This window comes from Fopius arisanus, unplaced genomic scaffold (genome assembly GCF_000806365.1).
Source record: "Fopius arisanus strain USDA-PBARC FA_bdor unplaced genomic scaffold, ASM80636v1 scaffold00060, whole genome shotgun sequence".
In the NCBI taxonomy this organism is placed as follows: domain Eukaryota; kingdom Metazoa; phylum Arthropoda; class Insecta; order Hymenoptera; family Braconidae; genus Fopius; species Fopius arisanus.
Window position 1 is genome coordinate 168,167 of NW_011887799.1, and position 24,221 is coordinate 192,387.

At 36.0% G+C, this 24,221-nt stretch overlaps 2 protein-coding genes and 1 long non-coding RNA gene across 7 annotated transcripts in view; 2 read left to right on the plus strand and 1 right to left on the minus strand.

Moving 5' to 3' along the window:
• LOC105268703 (AE binding protein 2 jing) overlaps positions 1 to 5,450 on the plus strand; it is a 56,565-nt gene extending 51,115 nt beyond the window's left edge. Inside the window, exon 6 of the mRNA XM_011308479.1 lies at positions 155 to 5,450. Coding sequence (XP_011306781.1) covers positions 155 to 332 — 178 coding nt within the window. The 3' untranslated portion in view covers positions 333 to 5,450. The remainder of the gene's footprint in view (positions 1 to 154) is intronic.
• LOC105268700 (uncharacterized) overlaps positions 1 to 10,140 on the minus strand; it is a 37,453-nt gene extending 27,313 nt beyond the window's left edge. Inside the window, exons 1-2 of the long non-coding RNA XR_892358.1 lie at positions 9,876 to 10,140; positions 9,341 to 9,408 (exon numbers count right to left, since the gene is read on the minus strand). This is a non-coding gene — a long non-coding RNA (uncharacterized lncRNA). The remainder of the gene's footprint in view (positions 1 to 9,340; positions 9,409 to 9,875) is intronic.
• A 149-nt stretch (positions 10,141 to 10,289) lies between these two features.
• Positions 10,290 to 24,221, plus strand: part of Prosap (prosap) — a 100,512-nt gene continuing 86,580 nt past the window's right edge. For all 5 annotated transcript variants that reach the window (XM_011308485.1, XM_011308490.1, XM_011308491.1 and 2 more), the window contains exon 1: positions 10,290 to 10,601. The gene's annotated coding sequence lies outside the window, so the exon portion shown is untranslated. The remainder of the gene's footprint in view (positions 10,602 to 24,221) is intronic.

The window sequence follows — 24,221 nt, forward strand, 5'->3', positions numbered from 1 at the left end:
CACTCACGAGACGTAAATATTTGCCGATACGAAAGAAAAAAAATATCAAGAAATTTTCTACTTGTTCAAATATTGGCAATTATCTAGTTATTTTCAAACATTCCACGAATTGCTAATTCTTGAGATTTATTGATGACTATTATGAATGTTGCAGTGAGCCGGACGAGTGGCTATTGGAATCAGAAGTACAAAGCACGAAGCACATACGAATACGAAAAGCCGCAACTACCTCAATCGATGAGGTAAGCCTGGTATTGTACCCCGCAATTCACGGAGGTCCACCACCAACGACACGAGTGAAACAACGTCGAAAGCCCGTGAAAAATTCGTGATAATGTAGCCAGAAGGAGAAATATATAACAAACAATCCCACTTAACGTTCCTTTTATCATCGAACAATGGGACACGAACAAAGATTACGAAGGAGGAATGACCTAGGAAATTAGAGCCACTGCCAGAAAACTATTTTTCAATGGAGAGAATGATCTAAGATCTTATCGGCTGATCAAGAAAGTTGACATCGTTGGAGGAGAAAAATTCAGACTGAAGAGGATTCGTCGCTCGCCTCGCTATTGAGTTCAATATTTTCAATAGATCTACTTGTAAAAGACCTGTCGCGAGGTGCAGGGTGTATCAACATGTATCAGGTACATTATAAAAGACACATTTTATTATGTAATTGGTACAGATGATGATAATTCCCATTGTCTGTGATTCATTTCTCAAAAGAGTCTAACAGTGCCAGGTTTGATCCAAAAAAGTGCCTCACCCCTTGGAATGTAGCAATTGCTGGCTTGGCATCAAATCAATGCAGAGAATTCAAATGTCTGGACAAAACTCATGGAAATGATAAAAAAAATTGTATAAAGTAATCACGCCTAAATTGGAAAGGGAATTTCATAATGATCTGTTTGAGATCAAAATCAATGAATTATTTTTAATGTTAAGTATTAGCTAACGATTATGCAGAACAAATTAAAATTAAAGTAATGAGAAATAATAGGAGCACAAAAAGTCATAATCACTCTGGTGGCCTTATGAACAAATCGTTTTTTCGAACTTTGATCCCTGGCGCTGATAAACACTCGTGTAATTCATTCTGCTGATCGTTTCAATTTATTAGAAAAACAAATTGAAATAATCTCTAGAAGGATTCACATTGCCTAGAGAAATGGATAGAAATATATTCATGAAGCGATATTATGTGAATTCGACGAGAGGTGGATGGTAGTACAATTTTTTCAAATCCACTGAGTATGAAATTTCAGCTAAAATCAACAGGTTTTCACTGTTTTACATATGATTCTAAGTCTTTCGCTCTCTTAAGTGATTCGTTTAACAATAAGCCTGAGTACAGCATAATAATGAATTCAGAATAATTACTTTGAATTTTCAATTAATTTTTATATCAGCTTTGAGCTGTTCTAATACTAAATTGACTGTAGATTAAATTTCTTTATTGCTCAATGTAGCTTTTTCATTTTTTTGTTGATCAACTTATTGATTCGTCAACGTACTGAAATTTTTATAATACGTCAAAATTCGTTAATTGTGTCAATCGGATTGGTAAATTTATTCTTAAATTGATAATACTTTGATGAACAAACGAAGCATGTGATTTTCGCTGTACGAATTCAACTACTGATGAGCTGATACCCATTAACAGTGGGTAAAATTATGAAGGCTGTGTTTACATTTTCCACACCTCGCGATGAGGTATCTAACAAATACCAAATGAACAATAATTGTTCTGTGGGGAAATAATGTAGAGAGAAAACATAGAAAAAAACATAAAAATAAAATAAAAAGAAAGAAACAATGAAAGAGAGGAAAACGGAATGGATAAATGGAAGATAGAATGATGAAGTGTATACATTTATAGTTGATAGAGAATTATTTGTAAATTATGGTAAAGTACGACTAGAGATGAGATTGTAAGAGCTAGGTTGAAGTGGGTTTATCGAGCGTCGAGGATTGTAATTAGAGTAAGATATTGACGATACGAAAACACACAGACACAAGCACACCAGCTGTGTTACACTGCCAATACGTGTATTTAAGAGTAGGTTAATTGAATAATTGAGTAATAAATTGTGTGGACCGATCGTGTAATCGTGTAGATCTCCGACCGCATCAGGTGGCACTTAACATTTGTCGTACGATTTTTAATAATAGTGTCGACTTAACGGCAACTGCTCCCAAAACTGACTAAATGAAGAAAAAAATTATAAGTTTTTTGTATTAAATAGATTAGCGGATAAGCATAAATGAACGTACGACAAATGCATGTTTCTCCTTGTGGTAATTATTTTCTGTAAATAATTAGGTGAAATTATCATTCGAATTATATGCGTACGTCGAAACCATGTTTCAGGAGTAATTCACGTCTAAAGGATACGTGATCCCCGACTCTTGTGGAGTCCAATTTTTCTAACAATTTTTTCATTTCGTATTGTTTTTCATTTTCTTTTTTCTACGGTTTAGTCTCGTGCGAAAATTAGTAGTCTTTTTCTATGAAATGATACGCACAAAGGGAGACCCCACTTCATTCTCATTGTTGGAATGATCGGGTTAAAGGGTTAAAGGACACTGCCAAAAAAAAACTGCCCGTATTTCTCTTCTTATTTTTCTCTCATCACAATGTTAGTCTGAATTTTTTTCATTTTTTTTTTTTGGCACTGCTACACTCAAAAATTATGCTGCCATTTATTGCGATATTACGCGTCAATTTATCATTAGAATTGTAAACAAGAATATTCCACTGCCACTGGATGTTAAAGACCGTTTCAGACGGCAGATCAAATTCAAATTTGTGTTCACTATAATGAGATCAATTCTTCGATGTTCTCATCTCGAAATTATTTTCATTTCTTTTTTGTTTTCTTAATTTAAAGGCATCAGCGAGAAAGGGTCGCACCTTCACTGATCGGTAGGAATTTCTCGATCGACTCATTAGAAAAAATTTGTTTCGTGGCTCAATCGGTTGCCGATCACATTTTAATTCGAAAATTTTTTGTCAAATAAAAAGTTAAAAAGTTACTGGGAGAATTTATTTTTACCAAACAATTTCGACGATGGGACCAATTTCATATTAAAAATACACATCAAGCATTCTATTTCTCTCGACTTATGCAATAATGACTGTTTACTCATTCATTCTCAGTATAATTCTATGTAATTAGCTATCGGTAGCTAGATTATGCTTGATCTCTAGAAAATTAATATTTGAGCGATCTAAATAAAGAATTAAACCAATTGTTGTGGCCTACAGACTGACGATGAAGAAATGTGAAAAATTAGTGATTAAATGTTTAACTTTAAGATTCAATTTTCCATCAATCGTGTTGCGTTTAACATTGAATCCCACCTGAGGTATTAGAATTTAAGGTGCTCATTAATTTTTTTTTCGTTCTTAGAAGACTGCTGGGCTTAATTGTCACGCCATAAATTTTTTTAGCTCATAAATGGTGATTAAAAAAACATTGATTTTGATGACTGATGAAAATATAAGGAAATTTTCGTGACAAAAGATCAGATGCGGCCCTTTCTCAATAATTGTCCATTTTCTATTTTGTTTTTTCATGATAGAAAATTTTATAAAGATGTTTATAAATATATCCTTTTAGAATGGCACTATTAGTTACGTGCGATTTCCTCTGGTATTTAAAATAAATATACGTTGTATAATATTGCTGAATACAAAATTAAAATATTTTTTAGGATTAGGCCGAGAGTATAGGTTATCGATATACTGAATAAAAAAAAATGGCTATCACTGCCAGTGATGGATAAATACTGTAATGTTCATTTTTTTTATTAGTTTTCTTTAAGAGATCGAGGGGTTTGATGTGACTCGTCAGTATGCGTGAATTTATATCCGGAGTGATTTATATTTGTTTCTCCATAGAAAAAATATCATAAATAGAACACTAGCTTCGATACATTTTGCTAGAAAATTTTTTAAAGAAAAGAATTATGTAAATAAATAAAACCCGAAATGATTGAAAAATGATAAATTGTGCACACAAGTAATAAAGACGAAGAATATATCGGAAAGAAAATAAAAGCCAGAAATGTATAAAAGCATTCCTATTTTTTCAGAAATTACAGATAATGGAAGACAAAAAAATTGAACAAAATTAATGGATGAACTATTGCAGGTTCCGAGTGAGATATTTCGATGCAATTACCAGACTGATGATGTCTTTTAGTCTTTTTCACCACAAACTACTTGGCATTTTTTTTCTTCAATTTTTGGACGTGTCAGCAAAGGGTTTTGATCTACTCCATTATTTAGTTTCGATTACTCAATCTCCATTGTCCCTTTCATGCTGCACACACATTCATTAACCTTTAGGCTTATAAATTTTCTTCATATAAATAATTTTTGAAATTTCACGTGCGAATGTTTTTCAAGTGAACGAGATAAACGAGTGAACGATTTGAGTCAAAAAATATGTGCAGAATAATAAAAATCATAGATGGTCAGTTGCAGTTATTATTCATAGAGACAAACTAATGATTAAAAAAAAATGGAGCCGAATATTTTTCGAAATAATCGAACTCTATTTTTCGAGAGCTCATTGATCTATTTGGGTCACATGTAAATAATTCGGATTAATGGTAGCGTGAGGTCGTAGAAAAGCACGTGGAGTCGCGCCTGCGTATAACTATATTATATAAATGGTGTTTGCATTTATTATAAATTCTATGTAGAGTGCAAAGGAATGAAGAAAAATATATACATACATAGGGGCGACAGATAAAGAGTAATTAAACAGATAACGAACAAAATATAATGAAAGGATCTTTGATTGTGTGTGAGACATTCTGGGAAATTCGCGATTACGGGTCAATTGGACACGTGGTTACGATTTCGAGACTATTTTGTTTGACTAATCAAGGATTTTATTTTCACTCGTCAAAAATGAAGTTTCTGTTTTTTCTTTTCAAATCATATTTCATATAAATCTAGAATTGTCGAAGAAAGCCTGCATATAATATAATAGAGTATAGCGAATGTATATTACGATTGTAATGAGAACAATTTTCTTAAAATACAGCTGACTTGGATAAAAGTTTATTATCACATTTTTTTTTTTGGCTAATTTTTTTTTCTCTCGATTTGACTCTCATGCTAGTTTTGTTCGATTTTATTATATTTATTCATATATTTTAGAATGAATTGGAAATTATTTAAACCACGCTCCTTCAAATCCTGCATCGCGAATTCCAGAGATAATGACTTTCGCGATTTAATAAACGCGAAAACGAAATTCGGTGTGGAGTTTAAAGTATGTAATCAGCAAATGTACTCGATGCATTGGGAATTTCTGTTGTGGTGTGTAGAAAGGACAATGACCTAGGCACGTAAACAAGTTATTCTTCAATCGAATCCCGGAAAAAATATCCCAGGGAAAAAATATTCCACACATTCAAAACGTGTTAAAACTCGCTCAATTTAATTATTTTTTTCGTTGTCTATTTTTTTAGGGGCTCTAATTTTCCTATGGTCTATCAAATTGGGTGGGTTTTAACACGTTTTGGGTGTGTGGGCTATTTTTTCCGAGGATATTTTTTCCGCCTACCTCTTCAATCAGAGACATTTTACTTTAGTCAGGGATTTTTATGTTTTTCCTTCGTTCTTAAGGGGTTTTTCTGTCTTGATTGGTGAATATTTTATTTCTCGATTCGGGAATATCTTTGCTTGACTCACGAAATCCATTTCGCATTCATTACTCAGAGTTGTCTATTTTTAATTCATGAATTCGTTTCGCGCGAAATCATCTATTGAGTTTTTCCTCCTCTATTTAAATTCTGTTATTATCGGTTCTTTCGCACGTCATCCAGGTACAATCGGCATTGAAATCCTTTTATTTATTTCCATTCAGGTACTCTTCATTGTGTTTTGAATTGTCATAGCACTGAGTAAATAATTATTTTGTCTTCTCTCTCTATAAAAATCCCTGCTCTAGGTTTTTCTTGTCCATGTTCATTTGAAAATTTGTAATGCAATTACTGTAAAGAGTGAGTGAGTGAGTGTAACATTTTTAATGCAACGTGTGTTTTGAAAAAGTCGAATGATACAAGATATGTGAGAGATGGTACGAATATTTAAATTTCTTAAGAGGTTAATATATACTACCACTATTCACACTTTTGTAAATCCCATTGTTCGATCTCAAAATTCAGAGATAGAATGAGCGAATCGATTTCTCAAAATTTACTTTGTTATTGAAAACATCAACTCATAGTCTATCACTTCGTATAAGAATTAGCACATCAAATCTTTGAGAAATATTTAAAGCTCAAAACTCAATGAACACTACTAACACTTGATGAATTTTCCGAAATTTTTCGAGGGAGTAATCTAATGTGATGAATGTTTTCAAATTGTCAATATTTTTTCAGCACATGCAGCAATTTGGATGGACTTGGTAGAATTTTCAACCTTGAAAGGCAATTAGTCTCCAAATTGGCCAGTAAATTGGTTCTTAAATTTAGTATTAACATTGAGAATTCCCAAGGCTTTCCGCTTTTTGATTCCACGCAATCGAGAAAAACATTTTGATCAAATTCTTTCTATTCTTATTCCTTCCAAATATTCGTTTTCTTAAAAGAAATATCTACATTTCGACTGCCGTATTCCTCCAGCAAAATTATCCAGAGACATCCTAATCCTGAGAATTGAATTGAAAATGCCACTTCTGTATAAATTTTCTTCCTAATTCCAATATAATATATAATCAAAAAATGATGCCAAAAATTGAAGAAAAATTATCAAGTGTCGGTATCCTCCCTCGATTTGTAAAATCTATAAAAATCCTCCGAAATATTCTGACTATGAAGAAAGATACTTGTAGATGACTTTCCCCCGAGAGGCAACGGATAACTTCCCCATCGGAGGATCCATATCTCCCCGATGGAGTGACGTTGTCACAAGTTAAATTGGAGATCAACGAACCTTGGAAGGATTCGGGTAGGGCTATAACTCAGGCATTAAATCGATGGGACAATCAGAATAAAGTTGACGTCATACGTGTAATCCGAGTATGGAGAGAAGAAATTGTCGGTGGTTCAACCCGGGGTAAACTTCCGCGGATAAAAAAGCCGTCCCGGAGGTTGTTTCATGCCGAACGTTAGCTCGATTTGCTCGTTCCACCTCTCTCTATCTCTCTTAACTTGTCGACTTATCCTTGTCTCTTCCCCCTCGGTCTCACCCGACCGATGAGGAGGATTCACATTGCACCGAGTGGAATGGGAAATGGCCAATGCTGATGCGATTACGAGCTTCGTTTCTTGCTCTCAACTGCCGCTCTCTACCCGTTGCACGCCTCGGAGACGTTTACAGTTAAGGACACGTTGTCCCACGCGTTCTCTCTCCCTCTTTATCCTTTACCCCCGCAATCAAATGAAATCTCACCGACAATTAAAAACCAAACCGTTGCTCACCCATGCCCATCATCAACTTATTCCGAGGAATTTTGAGTAATTAAAAACAATTGGCCCGCCAGTGTAATCACACGTGTTGATAAATTCCTGGCATTACTGAGTAAATTAAGAATTGTACGTGATGTGAGGATGTGGTAGGGATGTGGCTATTTTTTTATCTTCAAGAGGGGAACATTATCTAGGGGATATTCACTCAGCTTATCCGGCAGTAATAAATCGGATTTTCTCATTTTTAGAGACTTCCATGAGAAGTAAACAATGTCCGATCCTTTTTTGGTTCGTGTTAAGTAGAAAATTAGAATGGCGATTTTTAATATTTTATGCCAATGCCATTGTCAGAGATTTTTAACAAAAGTTTATACATAAATTCCGTGCTTCAGTTACCTATCACATCCTCAACATCCAATAATCGATATTGATAATAATCGATGAATACAACTACGGGAAAAAAATACTCTTCAGTCTAGTATAACTATTACTTGAAATACGTGTACGTATAAAAATCCCTAAATGGTTGACAACGCAATCTCACGATATTTTAAATATTCGATATTCGTTCGAAGCGGATCCTGTGTCATGCTCGATTACTTCCTGCTAACCGATCGACGTTTCCGCACCGATGAACGAAGATGCCGACCCTGTTTGTTCTCTTGAAAGAGTTTATTCTTAATTAGAACGTCCGAACTGAAAATTCTCGGAGAGTCACCCGTATCAGCGTGATTAATGAAGCCGTCATTACGCAGGGCATTCTCACGAATGACTTGTTTAAAATCGACCGAACAACCGTCCCAATACCTCAATATGAGAAAACAAAACCCAAGATAATTAAGAGCCCGAAAAAAAAATACTAAACGAGTTTCGGTTTGTTATTAATCCGTGGTGATTGAACTCTCGTAATGTGGAACAGACGATAAAATGAAAGGAAAAGTGCCGGCAGAGATAGCAAGAAAGAAGCTATTTGAAATTGTATATAAAAAATAATAATTTGTATATCATAGCATCGACAATATTATAAATGGAATTTACAGTTGTTTATTTTTCCATCCCCTTCACCAAAAACAACAGTACTTTTTTACGATGAATAATTTATTTCCATGTACTTGTAGCACGATTCCATTGTATTATTACATTCAAGAGATTGTAATAAACGATTGAATTGTCCCACCATGAACTATTTTCTTTCCCTTAATGACAAATAAAAAAAAATATAAAAAAACGCGGAAGTTATCGGTTTTCAAACTGTTCTGTCGATAAATATTGCTTCTTTAAAAAAAATAAATGTCTCAACATCTCAAAGAAGTTGTATTTCTTTTTAAATTTAACTATGAATTTAGACTGATTATTATGAATACCGAAAATTGATTAATTATCGGGAACTATTCTAGTTCGATGAAAAGAGGTGGAGATGGTGAACTGAGTATAGTGTGATAGAAGGAAAAAGAGTTCTTTTGCAGTCGACCTCGGTCTCCACCCCAGGAGTGTCGTTTGTGTGTGCTCGAATGATATGGCAAGTGTACAGAAATACAACAAGCCGTTGTATTTCTGTTGAGGATCGGTACAGAGAATTCTCATGGCAAGGCTTGCACATACGTATCGTACCGAGTCACTCCCAACCGTGACTTCTTATCATGACTACCATAAACTTAACGCCACAGCCGCATTGTCGTAAACGGATAACCCATAACGAGACGAACATATATAAAATGGCAATACCAAGAGTGTTAACCAAATGGTATGGTACGTACGTGTGACAGTACCAAAAGAATTAAGATACGCTGAATCTTGTTATTCTCGATCGTCTGGAGATCACGAGATGCAATATATCGTTCAACATGACGTTATGAGTTATAATGTGACTTAAAAAATTTATTCCAAATAAATTACTTACCTCTGTGATTATCCAATTACTTACGATACTCTGGATGCCACATGCGTCCATTAATGTTAGTTATTGCACTGTGAGAAAAACAAATTGCACAAGTAAGCCTCACTTCCATCGCAAAACTTGTTCCCTAATAATTATCAAGTCTCTGATATTTTGAGTTATATGCTGTGCAATCCAAGTGAATAATTATTGTTTTTAATTATTTAACTTGCATAAAGTGATGTGTCAATTCCTCCTTTCGCCGTTTTCAATTGAGAGTAGGACAGATAAAAACAGATAAAACTCGTGTACAGCGTTATCGCGTGTGCTTAAAGCCTTGTACTTGATTTTAAAATTCTGATTGTCAGGTGAAGGTTACAGAAATTCCACGAGAATTTAATTCGGTGGTTTATGATGATTACCCGGTACACGATCGTTGCAAACCATGAAACATACCGGAAAATCAATGTTACGCTGTAATCGCTGAACAAACCAGAATAGCGAAGAGAAAAGCATGCAAATCCCTCAATCGCATAATCCAATGATGCCATAATTTTACCTTGTAGCGATGAAAGAAGTGTTTTAATCGTAATCTCCAGGTGGACAAGACGTGGTGTATTCCTTTCCAATTGAATTTTTGAGGTTGACGATAAGACGATGAGACACCGAATCACATTATCACTATTCAAATTATATCAACACCATTCAAATACTCAAACTATTGAAACAAAATTTTTCCGTTGTTTTCAGGGATTTGTCGGACTTTGGGGATTTCTTTTTGCGATTAAATTGGACAAAGGAATGGTTATTGTTTGTGATGGCGGTTAAAATGTACCGTGAAGAGTGTAAACGGCATTTGTTTTTGTGAATTATTGGGGGGCAATGATTGGTTGTTGCGGTGTATGCACAGAGGGCGCCATTAGCGCACCTCAAGTGTATGACGCGGGCGCGCCGCCAGTTTGGCGTACGACATCGCAGCTTTCAGACGTGTTCGAACCTGTCTTTTCGTGTTTACGTGTACTTCCATCCTCGTAATCTTTATTTACAGTGCGGTTAATCCTTTTTAAAAAAACGTGTTCTCGGAGTGTTAAGTGGTGTCATTTGTACATAAATAGTGATTCGTATTCAACGGGATATCGCGTCGTTCAATTGTCACCAACAAAATTTGCTTTGTTGTTATTATTTCTATCGCGCAAACGTTTTCCCCGGGTTGTGCCAAGGAGAAGGTGATTTAGCTGAGTCCACGTTCCTGGCTCTCTTCTGATCGATTGATTGATTCATTAATGTGAGTAAATGATATTTTCTATTGCGCCATTCAAATCGAGTTCTCGGAATTTCTCGATTTCTATGATCTTTTGTTAGTTCCGGCGCCGGTCGCGTTAGGCCGATGAGTCTTCAGTTGGGGACGCCGGGGAAAGATAGGATTAGAAATAAAAATTTTCCATTTTTAAGTCGTCAATGATTTTAAGTTATTGTCGTGTTTCAAATGGAATTCAATCGTGTTATTGACACTCGCGCATTTGAAAGTTCTTTCGTGATAATTTCGGAGTAAAATGAATTTTCAACGCCGTACTCTTTATCTCCCTGCATTCATTCATGCATTTACAAACATCTTTATGTATATCCCCATTATTTATTTTTCTTTTATCAGTGGAATCGTCTTTAAAGCTGTAGAACAGAGCCATGACGGTTTAGGGGAAAGGAGGGGGAAATTCAAATACAGCTATAAAAGTTCAATATGAAAAGTCAATGTTCGTCTTCATGATTTTTTTGAAGTCCATTATCATATTTGAATTTCCTTCTCGTACGTGAGAAAGACTTGCAATTCTCTCGCGACTAAAGATGAATAAATACCGATTTAGATTCGACAACAGGTTTTTACCCATCGATGATTGCTGGTTTATGTAATCCCCAGGTTAAAGATTGTGACCTGGCAGTTTAGTTATTTTTTCTTTCTTCTCAAATGCAAACGCATTTCCCTGTCCACCATTGAGAGATGCCAGTGTACACGTGTTTATTGTTGGTTTTATCCTTTTGTTTGTCACCTGCGAGAAAACCGTGAAGTAAATTATGTGAGAATGAAAACCGCAGGGTGAATGTTCTGACTTTTTGTCTAGACTCGCACAGGCGATACAGCATGAAAGCTCTCTTCCCCTTTAGCATATGCTAAAAGTACTTAAAAAATGGAGAAAAGACATGACGAGAAGAATGAGAATTGTCGGAGTTACTTTGGTACTCGCAGTGGGGGGTATTTTCATGAAATTGAGTGTAAACCGCCGGTTATTTGCATGCTATTCCTTTTGAGATTAAGGACCCAAGTACTTGGGCAATTTTTTTTGGTCACGCATCTTTCATGCAGGCTTGAGATTACACCGATATTAACTCATGACTACATTGTAGAGAAATGCTTTTTAGAGAGAAAAGTTTGAACAGTCGTATGGGATATTTCACACTTGAGAGTTGAAAAAAATTGGAAAATCACGTGCATTAATATACTCCTTTTACATTTTTCATTTTATAATTCGTACAATCGAATCAAGTATAAAATATCCTTGACTCAGATTTATATATTTTTTCAATGAAAGATCATTTTGACGTTGCACGGTATTTAATCGAGGAGTAGATGCTGCGTAAAGGCAGTCAAGTCATTCCGTCATCATTTTTCCTGCCATAGAAAAATGGAATTATCAAAATCGATTAGACTACACCTGAGGGCCTGTAGGAAGAGGGGACTCGCCCAAGGCCGGTGAAACACGAAAGTATCTTTTGTGCACTGTGAGATGACTGGGCCTGTCCTCTCCCCTCAGATCCTTACACAAACACACACATATACATGAATGACTAATCAATCATCTTTTACATTGAGTGGATATAACTCATCGTGTCAGGAGTGGAAAACTCGTTTGCTACTCGCCTGAGACATTGTTTAGTGTATCAAGTGATCATCACTTGGAGAATGAAGTCTCGAAGATTCTCACTCATTCCCTAAGGATATCCATAGAGTTCCTTCCAATGACAGTTTTTTAAAATTCAATTTAGCAATCTTCAACGCTGAATATCTCTCGATAGAACGATGATATAGAAAAAAATTTTCATTCGAAATATTTTCGAGTTTTTCACGATGACGTCGTGGTGCTTCGGTTTCGTCTTACGATCTTACACTTACGCTCATTCGAGATGTTTCGAGATCGATTTCCTCCCTCGTTTTTATATTAGGATTTCAAATGAATCTCATTCATTTACACCGCTTAAAATCACAACTGAACATAGCACGAATTTTTAATTCTCTTCTAATAATGTAGTCGACACTCGCCGAGTTGTTTATTTGTTACTCGTTGTATCTCAGCACAGAACGTGTCATAGCTTTTGCATACGAGTCTAACGACATATTTGCGTTACATTCTTCCTATGGCGATGTATTTTTTTTTCTTCTCTATTTACATCTGGTTGGGCGCGACTTGCGCACTGAATATGTATACCCGTTAAGGCACTCGGCTGTGCAACGAGAGGCATTTCAAAGGGTTCATTTCTGAACTATTATAAGTACGGTGGTGTGTACGTACACGCGAAGGGATATATTCAGTAAGAATTACGGAAATGACAATTCACTCACCAATTGCATCGACAAAGATTATGCGAAATTTAAGTAATTCCTAAATAAAAATCAAGTTCACATATTAACATTACGGCACGCTCCATTAAAAAATCGCCATTTATTTCTGCTAACAAATGGCTATTAACAATTTCTGAATATTTCCACGATTCCATAATACTGGAAATTACGGGATGCTATATGCATTTTGAAAAGCTTTTATTGATATTTTCCATAGTGAGAACTTTTGTCGACATGACGTAAATTCAATTGGGAATTTTCATTTTATTATTTAATTATTCCATTAGCGATCGTTGGAGGGCAATGGAGGGAGTGGATTCAGTAGAAATCTGATGATGTAAATAGTGGAATAAAATACAAAGGGAGGGAAGTATAGAGAGGGCTGTGTAAGGGTTATGAGAGTTCATTGTGAGTGAGCACTGCATGCATATATCTGCCGCATATTCCTGTGCTTGGGATCATTTAGAATTGCAATTGGGTTCAAACAATTGCGGGAAGGGGTTCTCAATGTTGCTCGAGGCCTTCTATTTTTCCATCCCTCTTTGACCAATAAAACTCCATCGCTTTCGGCTGCTAAAATCAATATGGTTTTATCCTTTATTTTTCTCCTCGGGGTAGAATTTTTCGTAATGGCAGCATTGGTTATTGCTTTGCAACTGACTACTCAGAAACGATTATTTTTTATGACAATATTTTTATTATGTGTTGTAACACGTGATCGAAATGTCGGAGGAACGTTCTGTCGAAATTATTACTGCTTTCATTTTTAATACAAATAGACACCTGTGTAAAAACATTTGTTTTGATGATCGATTATTCGCACGAAAAAATTTACACGTAAATAACAATTTTATGCTCGTCAATTATGAGATGAGAAGTGTAAATTACAATTGGAAACTCATAAATTACGAGGTTTGAACGAATTTTTACGAGTGTGGAATTGTAATTAACGGTTAGATTTTTTAATGTGTACAAGATTGAGAATTGACAGGTAATCTGAAGAGTTTGACACCTTGATACATAGCATCAACGTTGAAACCTCATAATTTATGACTTTAAAATGATAATTTACGTATCACAAATTGTATTTTGCGGTCATATTTTCCTGTGTATTCAAAACAAAATGGTGAAATGGTTATCACACGTGGATATAGAAGTTGATAATGTGAGTTTCATAATAAATGAAACTATCATCCACTCTATTTTGGCGTGAAGCTGAAAGGCTTTGTTGAATGTTTAATGATTTGGGTAGGAAAGTGGAAAGTTGAGGCATGATCGATCGAGGAAAGCTTACATGTGCGCGTCATACTGCAGAGGATGTTGGATACCTAGTGCCTACATGAAACACGAATCAATGCCACCAGGGAAGACTGCAGAAGCCAGCAATGGAATCGATACTCTAGTAGCTTCAACTAATGGGCGTAGGTTGGTCACATCACTAACGGTCTCACTTCCCTCGTCTCCACATTTGACATCTTGCATACCATGTGCCGATGACTTTTCCTCCATACTCAGTAATTATTCTCAGTCTATACATGCCATCCAGCATTCCAATATTTAATTACAACAATTTTGATGCTAAGTCTCCAAGTGTCAATGTTTTCAAATTACTTGTCAATTGCCCTTGCACAAGAAATACATACAAAAAAAAGTTAAAAATAAATTACTAGCTGCAAATTTGAATATCTTCTAACAGTTGACATTATAGTCTTGTTTTGACAATCGTGAGACGAGGAAATGTGGATGATCCCATCGGAATATATTGTGGCTCTCGGGTATTTGTTTTGATTTTCGTATTCACGTTGTAGTATTTCATTGAATTGGCAACAAATGGGCAAAGGTAGAAGTTCAATGGATAGCTAGGGTAGACTGTTGATTTTCTTCGTTTGGCAAGTGTTCATGCGCCGGGGGGAGAATTCGTTGGTTACACTGGGGTCGTTGGACGATTCTGGGGTAAATTTATGTGCGACGGACAATTTTACTTCCGTCGAACGTCGCAACTAGGGACTAGCATAAACACTTTACCACCCTCTCTTTTTATTTGCCTTTGGCCATCCCCTCCATACCAAAATCAATACTTTTTCATTGTCCTATACGTATCCTCGTGAGCGACGCCAATATTGTTTTTCAATTGAAGAAGACTAGGGCAATATGGATACCCAGATCGAATAAAGTCACTTTATGCAAAAAACATATGTGCAGATAATCATGCGTGCCATATGTATGTCATATACCATATTATATATTTCATTATAATATTCACATATATATTTCGCATATCTGCCATTTTTTTTTCTGGTCTCTATTGTTTTTATTGATTTCTTTGGTTGACGTTTTGAACCGTGAGTTAGGGATTAAATGAGAATAAATGGTATATTTCAACATTCCGGATAGAAAACCACCCTGAGTGTGACTTTAGAATCCCCTCGTTCTTCATGAATGAGGGTGTTTTGCCCTGATAGGGATTTTGCGGAGATATGAGCTTCATCGGGATGGAAGGATGCACATCGACTATACGACGCAATACGAATCGTCCCCTCTGTATTCTCTAGGGTGGGTGACTCCAATTTCTCGGCTAGCTAAAGGAAATGTCGGTCAATGATTACGAACATTATTTTTCGCCTCAACCGATCATCTTTCCCCTCAATATCTTCAAGAAAGAACACCCTCTTATCGTTCTACGCGTGCTAAGCAAGAATTTTCTTCTGATAAAAAAATGTAGGCCCCTCTCTACATTCTCTATCACAACTGAATACTATGTGTCTTTTTAAGGACAGTCGCAAAAAATGGAAAATCGTAACAAAATATTGCAAGCTTAAGTTTTTGCCTCGGAATGGGTTCACGCACCCCAAAAATCACCAGTTTAAATTCAACCGATCCCCAACAGAATCGTCCATTGGGAAGGAAAAAAATGATCGGTTTATTGAACCGTTGGGAATAAAAAGACGACAGGGCAATAACCTTCTCGAAATTATAGAGGTACTACTCGGAAAAAGTCGAGCTGCTTTTTAACGCTCGAATAAAGCATAACATATGCACAAGTTATTGAATGATGATACTCTTTATTCCTACTTATAAATGCGAGAGTTTTATTATAAATGATATGTTGGGTTGATGTTGGATGGCGACTGGTGGACACTTTAACGAATTTAATATTTTTTTATCTTTTCTTTTTTCACCGGAATTTTATGTTTTTCCGTACATGAAGTACAGTGTGGCTAAAATGCCAACTACAAGGAAAGAAGGCAAAAGGGAAAGCTCGTTAGGTTGGAGCGTATTCCCTTGTTGGTTGGCCTGGGTCCGCTTGGTTTGTCGATATAGCCAGTTTATCGCCTCGCTGTGGCCAGGCAGACGCGTTTTTCGAGCCATAATATTTCTTTCATGGTGATCCACGTATATACTCTTCTCTTTGCAGCCGCACTCGCTACCAACTCTGTAAATCTTCGGTTTGCAGTCAATGTAACAGTTTTAACAACCCGCTTCATTCCACCTCTATCTTGGATAAAAAATATTCCTAAACTAAAATTTCTTCAAATTTTGGTTGACATCGTTACACCATCTCGTAATATTGATTTCATAAGATTCAGGATTCACGTTACGACATTTGAATTTCGATTCAAAATCGTCACTAAATTTGCCAGTCGTCTTGAAAATGCAGGAAAATTTGGGTTTTTGGGGTTTCTAATGAAAACTCGAATTTTCATGTTCATCGTGGAAAACGAAAGAATTTTGAGCCTCTCCGATGGTGGTATGCGGAATTATGATAATCAAATCCGAAGGATATGGAAATGGAGGTGATTTTTATTTGAGATGAATCAGTTTATTTTAAGATTATGCTCTTAATTATGATGGAGATTGAAAGTCTTCTGGAGATAAAATGTCATACTCCGTAAAAAGTCTTTAAAATTTAAATATATCAGATGCATTTAAATTTTTAACATTCCCAACTTGAAGCCAGTTTCAGAATAAATTCCTTATGGAATTCCAGGTTCATTTTGGAAGTTTAATGAAATTAAATTCAAAGAAAGAACCATAAAAATGCTACTTTGAACATTTTCATTTTTATTCTTCACCGAATCTCAAACTTCAAGATAAAAATTGTATTGAATGGATTAAAATTCCGGTATTCTTAATTAAACCAGAAATCTCAAATAAAGATGTTCCAAACTCTGATTGGAAATTCTCGGACTTGCCGTCCAAATATATTTACGATCAGGTTCCATGAGAACTGTCTTTCCTTTAAGAAACCCGAAGCACTGAGCTCCTCCCCTTTCCCTTCACACAAATCCAATATTATAAAATTTTAAATGCTTCTCACTCGTTGCCAATTGATCTGAATTGATTGTCGTAATTTATGCAGTGAAGATGTCTATAAAAATTCACAGCCCCACCTTCTGCGGAAGACAATGGCCATTAGTAGAGCATCAGTATAATCCCGAATAAAGTCCATAAAAAAGAGCACTTGAATTACATTAACATTGAGAATACACGAGTACAGAGTTCTCCCACCTTTGGCGAAAGAGGATGTTAATATTTTATGGGTGGATATTCAAGCCCGCGTGAACGTTTTTTTGCTACTGTACACAGATTTCCTCGAGGCTAGCGGAACTCTACTGTATCTTTACACACACATAGATTACTTCAACACATCTTTCCCTCGAATACTCCAGCTGTTTATCGCATCTCGATTCTCCTTTAACTCGAGCGTTACCTCTATCCATTTTCTTGTGCTTCATCCTCCTTCAGCCACAGCATCAAGATATCTTGATCTGTATCGACAGCTTAACCACTCTGAACTGTATTACGATTTACGGAAGAGTTTTTCGTCGGTAGAAAACGATAGAAAACAAATTTGAATGTTCACCCGAGGGTGCAAAATCAGGGCTCAACTATGTTCTTCCTCGTCCAGCGCGCATAATACAGTTACAAAATTAACCGTGAAAAAAAAAACAACAGTCCCTCATAAATCCAGTCTTCAAGGAGAGAACGATGATATGTGCGTTGGACTATATACCTTAATTCTCAAGTTACGACGCGTAAACGACATTTTAAAAATTTTCAATTGACGATTAACGAACGGGATAGTAATGAGAATGATAAAAATGATTATCCACTCGGGAGCGAATAGCTAATTCATTAACAATAATTATAGGGAGGGGAAATATATGCTATTATTTACATGTTTATTTATGTATTCGTGATTCTGAGGGATGAGGGAGATGTTCGCGCCTCGTTAGTCACTACCGATTTTGCACAAGTGATTTCGCACACTATTCCATCAAGGAATTATAACGCATGCGTACTCTTGTGGGAATCCCCTGTATCTATGGTGAGTTCCAGAAATGGTGAAGTGCGTGTGTGGAAATGTCTGTTCCGCCTTCCTATTACCACAACGAGATCCATCCACGGTCATTGTAGCACCTCTTCTTCTTCTCTGTAACGTTTGTATACTTTTGTATCCTCTCTCACTTCTCGTTGGTATGTGTTAGGGGCACACGCATGCAGTGGAGAAACTCAGAAGACAAATGGATGTCCAGCGTTTTTCTCATTCTCTTATTCCCGTGAAATTGTTTGCTATTCCTCTTCCTACTTGTCTGACGATCGCCTGCGCGGTTCCTGTGGATTCCTCTTCCTCTGCTCGGTCGTATGTTTATTCTCCAACAAACAATATCAGAAAAAACATCAAATTTTGCGGACAGTTAATTAGTCGTTTTCAACGGAGTGCTACATCGAATGGGATTTCGCGAAAAACGGAATGAAATAGCCCAAAAAATCTTCTCGTTCCAACGTTCTCTTTTTCATCGAAATTCTTTATAAATGAGCTAAAATCATCAATTTATTTTTAATTGACAGTCTGATGCTCATAAATCCATAAGTTAATTCCCAAAATGATCTCATGGATAACTTTCAGCCACGAATTATTCAGTGATCGTGGCATTTATAATATTCTCATTACCCTCTCGTAATTACAAATGATAATATTTATATACAGACGGGAAACAGTGATGCAATGCTGAATGACGAGAGTCAGCTTCCAGGTCCAATTACGATATTACGCATTTGTCCTGGATTCTCTTGAACAGGACCGGACGCAATGATACAAACACTATAACATCATGCAAACAAATATCTCACACTTCCAGCCCATCTTTCTCAATTAGCTTCTCCGAAAATAGTTCAATACTTGCATACAAAATGCGATAATATTGTCGTATTGATTTCACTGTGGGCAAAACTTGAGGAGATATACAATGTCGGGGCGATAACCCGACCTGAAATCACGAAATGCTCGTTTCCGGTTTCCTCTTAGCCGATAAATTGATCAGACTTCGTGGAACGTGGATATGAAAACCCCACCAAGGCAAATGACGGAAGGGGAGAACGGAAAGAGTAGTATTGCTGAAACTCCTCATTTATGACTATTTCCGATTGCTTCAAATGACGTCATAACCCAGCAAAACTCTCGATACAATTTCCATTTAATTCGAGGGAAATTTCCATTTAACCACCCATAGAAAAATTCGGTTGATAGTAAATTAATAGTAAATCTTATCGAGCCATTTTTTTTGCTTTGTTTGCTGAAATGTGTCCGGCTGCGGAATTTTCATGTGACATTACGGATAAATTACGATCGAGTCTTGTAAAAAAACAGGTTAACTTCGTATTTTTTAATGGAATGGGGTTTAATCCCGGAATGACGAAACTCTGACGTAAATGTTTCGTGGATTTTTTCTCCTCGGTGTGTGAATAGAGTAAAACTCTCATGACAATTACGGGTGATCCCATCCAATCTCTTGAGCTCTTGGCTGCCACACCGTTTCAATGAATCACACGGTCACTCTATGATTATCCACGTACGCGAGGCATACGACTGACGATTACCAACTAATGTAATGGTTCTATAGAACACAGCAATAAACCCGGAAGAAGTCTGTCTCTATTCCAGCAGAAAGCTCCATCCTCAATAGCATATCTCTGTCACTATTTCCACAAAAAAATCAACATGTAATCCCTCGTGATTATTTCAGCACAACAAGAGTAAATCTAACAAAACAAAAGTGCAAAATTGCTTTCATCTTCATATAATGTCGCTATTTTTGCGACTAAATTAGCAATATGAGTGGTCATTTTGCCGGTAATTTTCTTCCATTGTATATCATTTGTCGTTTTATGCCACTAGAAAATTCTTACAAAAACAATCGTTAAACTGATTGTTTCCTGTTTGGTTAAAATTCCGTAATTTTTCTTACGCAATAACAAATTTAGCCTTGAAAATGAGATGCACTGTGAATGGTAAGTGCATTAAAACGTTGAACCGAGAATCCAGGGTATTTTTCAGTGGAAGGAAAACAATGAGAAAGTTCACAGCCGTGTCAAGTAACAGAGAGAATAAAAATAGTAGTAAAAGGAAACGCTTATCTCGCATTTTACTCGGGGTTAATCTTAGTTCATTCAGTAACTGTGATTTCCTTGCGTACATACTTGCTGGCTTTTATCTTTGTCTATCAGTACTATGAGCGTTGTGCACGCCTGCCGTATGCTTATGGTATTGAGGTTTTATGATGTACAATACATGTGTCCGATGCAAGTCGTCTCTCATTATACTATCAGACACTGCAATTGCCAATTGGTCTTCACCAAGACTGTTTTATCGTTTGGTGGCGAGTCAGGATGTCAACAATCAAAATTTACCATTTTTACTTCAGTCATTTTTTCGCTGGGAAATTTATTGGGAATTGATCAGAACACGTTATCTCCATTTTGGAAGATAATTCATTTTTTTACATTTTCAAAAATAGGAGATTAAATATTGACGAAAATTGGCTTGAAATAATCATTATCTAACTAGATCCCTTCATTCATTCATTTGCCAATTAAGATGGCAGAGTTTTGAAGAGAATTGGATCTAGAATTGATTTTGATTTGAGCGAATTTCTAGATGGGTATTAATGTGTTGATGTAAATGCACGGGCATTGACGTAAATCCAGGGCTGTGGATATGAGGGAAAATAAGCGGTGGCTTCGAAGCGTGGCAGATACAGTGGGAGGTACTTACTCCCTGCAACGAGCGGTAATATGACACGTCATAATTACTTGTAACTATGCGGAATCGTGACTTCAACCGTGGAGAAAAGATACGATGGGCAAGTTTACGTAGACGGGTATGAACGATTGTATCTGTATGGTCAAGAGCGCAGACGAGATTGCTACTGATTTACTTACTTTGTAATTAATGATTATTATTTTATAGGGGAGGGCAAACGTCAGTCATTTGAAAATTGTATTGGCAAAGCACTGGGTAGTGGATTTTCATGACTCAATGCCATAACTCGTCGATTTTTATTCATGAAATGAGAAAATTAAGGGCATTAATTGCAAATTGATATCAATTTCGAAGAGTAAATACATATTATCAGCAAATTAATTTGATAAACATGACACCTCCCTGCGATTGTTTCTCGATTACCGGAACATTTGACTCATTTACTCGGAATTATAACCGAAGTCATACATATCAGACTCGTGACAATTGCATGTGGGAATTGAAGCTCGATTATTTAACTTCATACCGTGGGTGGACGGTTTGTTTGTCTCGGTGTAACTCAATATGCTCCTCGTTCTCTTTATTTTTTTACTGCCCCTTCACGTCTTCAATTTTTCCACATAAAATTCTCTTCCCTCTATTCTCATTATCTCCATACATTACTTATAAATATGAAAGAATATTATTCTTGCATGATGACTCAATGATTACATCGGGACGATTAACTTAAAATAATAATAATAATTTAAAAACAATAAAAATAAAAATCACATGGTTGTCTTAAAAAAAAGCACAGTGAATTTTTTATTTTTATACGTATGCTCGCAGATATTTTATTTGGAAAATTAACTTAATTGATAACAATATGCTACCGCATATCTCGATAATTGTTATGAGTTGGATGATATGAACTGGTGGAGTATTGGCGCATAGCTATTTAATTCTCTCCTCCCTGGTTGCTAAATGACATTCATACATCGTGATATGGTGGTTGGTGGCTACAGGCCCTGGTATTAATGACAATCGCGGGTAGAAATCGAGTCGATAATACGCTGGGTGCAACGTGGGCGGGTAAACATACGAGACATTACTGTTACTTTTCCTCCGGCACGCCCGACACATCCTGCCTCTTTCCACCTTCAACTACATACTGCACCACATAACCTCAGTACATGTACAATTATTTTAGAACAAGTACGGAAAGTGGAAAAATTACCGGATAATGTGCACGCTTGATGATCACATCATTTAGAAATGAATAATTTATTTCAATCGTAAAGTTCTCGGTTTAGGTGCAATAGGTTCACTCCAATGAACCATGCTGTTCACTATCAGTAAACCGACAGGGAATTCAATAGAAAATTTATTTCAATTCAAGGGTTAAGGGTCAGTTAAATCACGGAAATATTTCAATTTTTCATTTTCAAAAAAATTGCGTAAAATATCCGCTTGATGTGGTTTTTTTAAATATTTTATTGCCTATACACTTATCCATGAAACTAATTTGCAAATATAAATGTTGAAAGTCTAGATGAACTAGTCGTAACAGGGAAATTATTCTCTTTGAAATAAATCCGGGACATATTTCTGACGAACAATTAATTCTGCGGTATCGAAAGCTTTATCTGTGCGCAAATCCCTGGGAAAATATTCGACTCAATGCAAAAATAAAAGTAGTGTTTGAGTTTTCACCTGGAGACATCCAATTGATTGAAATTCTGTCCACGTCAACTGTCCAATTGGTTGGATTAGGAGTGTAGGATAAAAAACGAGAGGGTATATATTTGCATATAAATATTAACGAGTATCGATCGAGTGAAATGCATTGACATAGCTTATCGGTTGGTGAGTCGACTGTAGGAATGAAATGCACGTGAAAAAGATATTCAGACACTAGTGCACACGGTTAAATGAAAAAGGGAAGAATCGCTTGGTGATGGACGTGCGAGTCGCATCTGCTCTGTAACGCACAGCATCACTATTCCCTCACATCTACACTTGAAAATATCTACCTATAGATAGTACAAGCTACACACTGAAATAGCAAGGATAGTTGCGGTACTAGTCCAAAGGAATTACCGTTAGTAACGAGTGCAACTCGCTCGATGCTACACCAAGTTACGTTTGATTTTCTTAGAGGCAGTAGGTGCACACACACACAAAAAATACTTCAATTGAGTATATTTTATGCTTCAAATATGCTTTGCACTTGAAATAAGTGGATTAATATGCATTAATATACATCAATCTAAGGGATTTGACAGTTGATTTCAGTATTACGTAATTTTTTCGTAATTCTGGAGTGAAATGTAGGAGATCTTTAGTGTTTTGAGGTTGAAGTGCTTTCTTATTTATCAGTGACCTTTTACTTTTCGTTCTCTGGTGCATTGATCCTCCTTCATTATCAGGTTAATTATTTTTAGTTGTCTCATAGCTCAATTGAATTACTATATTTCCATTTGGCATTTCCTTGATTTGATTCTTCTACGGGTTTTTCACCGTGAGTCAGCAAATATATTTGAAGTTCATTACAGGTGTACAGCTAGAATTGCATTGTGAAGGTCATTTGGTCACGACAGAATAGTCTTCGAGATATTTTCATGTTCATGTCAGCACTGACGGGGATGACTATAAATTACAGAATTCATCTTACACTCTTTCCACTAATTTCCGTTATTGTGGACGGGAAAATAACTATTTGACCGAATTTTCAGGGAAATTGATTTTTCAATTTAAGAACTGATTAAATTTCAAGTAAATTCAGAGCTGTACGAATGTTCAAGCGTTTTTTTTACTTCATATTTTCACTATTCTCTGTAATCGACAATTAGTGTTTGTTCAGCTGTGACCTTAGTTCAAATGGTAAATACACTCATCACTTCATGACTCGAGCGATCTTCAAGTTAATGCGATGTTATTTTTTTCGAAATTTGAATTTTACTTGTGCGCAGAAAAAAAATTAACTTGAGTCTAGTGTATTTTGTACTTGATTTAAATGTAATTCGGCTTACAATAAACCGAAAAGTATAAAATAATTAAGTATATTTCTCACTAAAATACATTTAAATCGAGTAATAAAAAATATACGAGATTCAAGTATACTTTATTTTGCGTGTCGCGCCACCTTATCATATTGTTTACACCGATACGTCACTGGAATTCCTCGAATTTCTAATGATACCCAGTGTTTTATGTCAGTTTACTCGGTTGGCACTGATCAAAATCGTGACTCGATCGCGTGGAGGGAT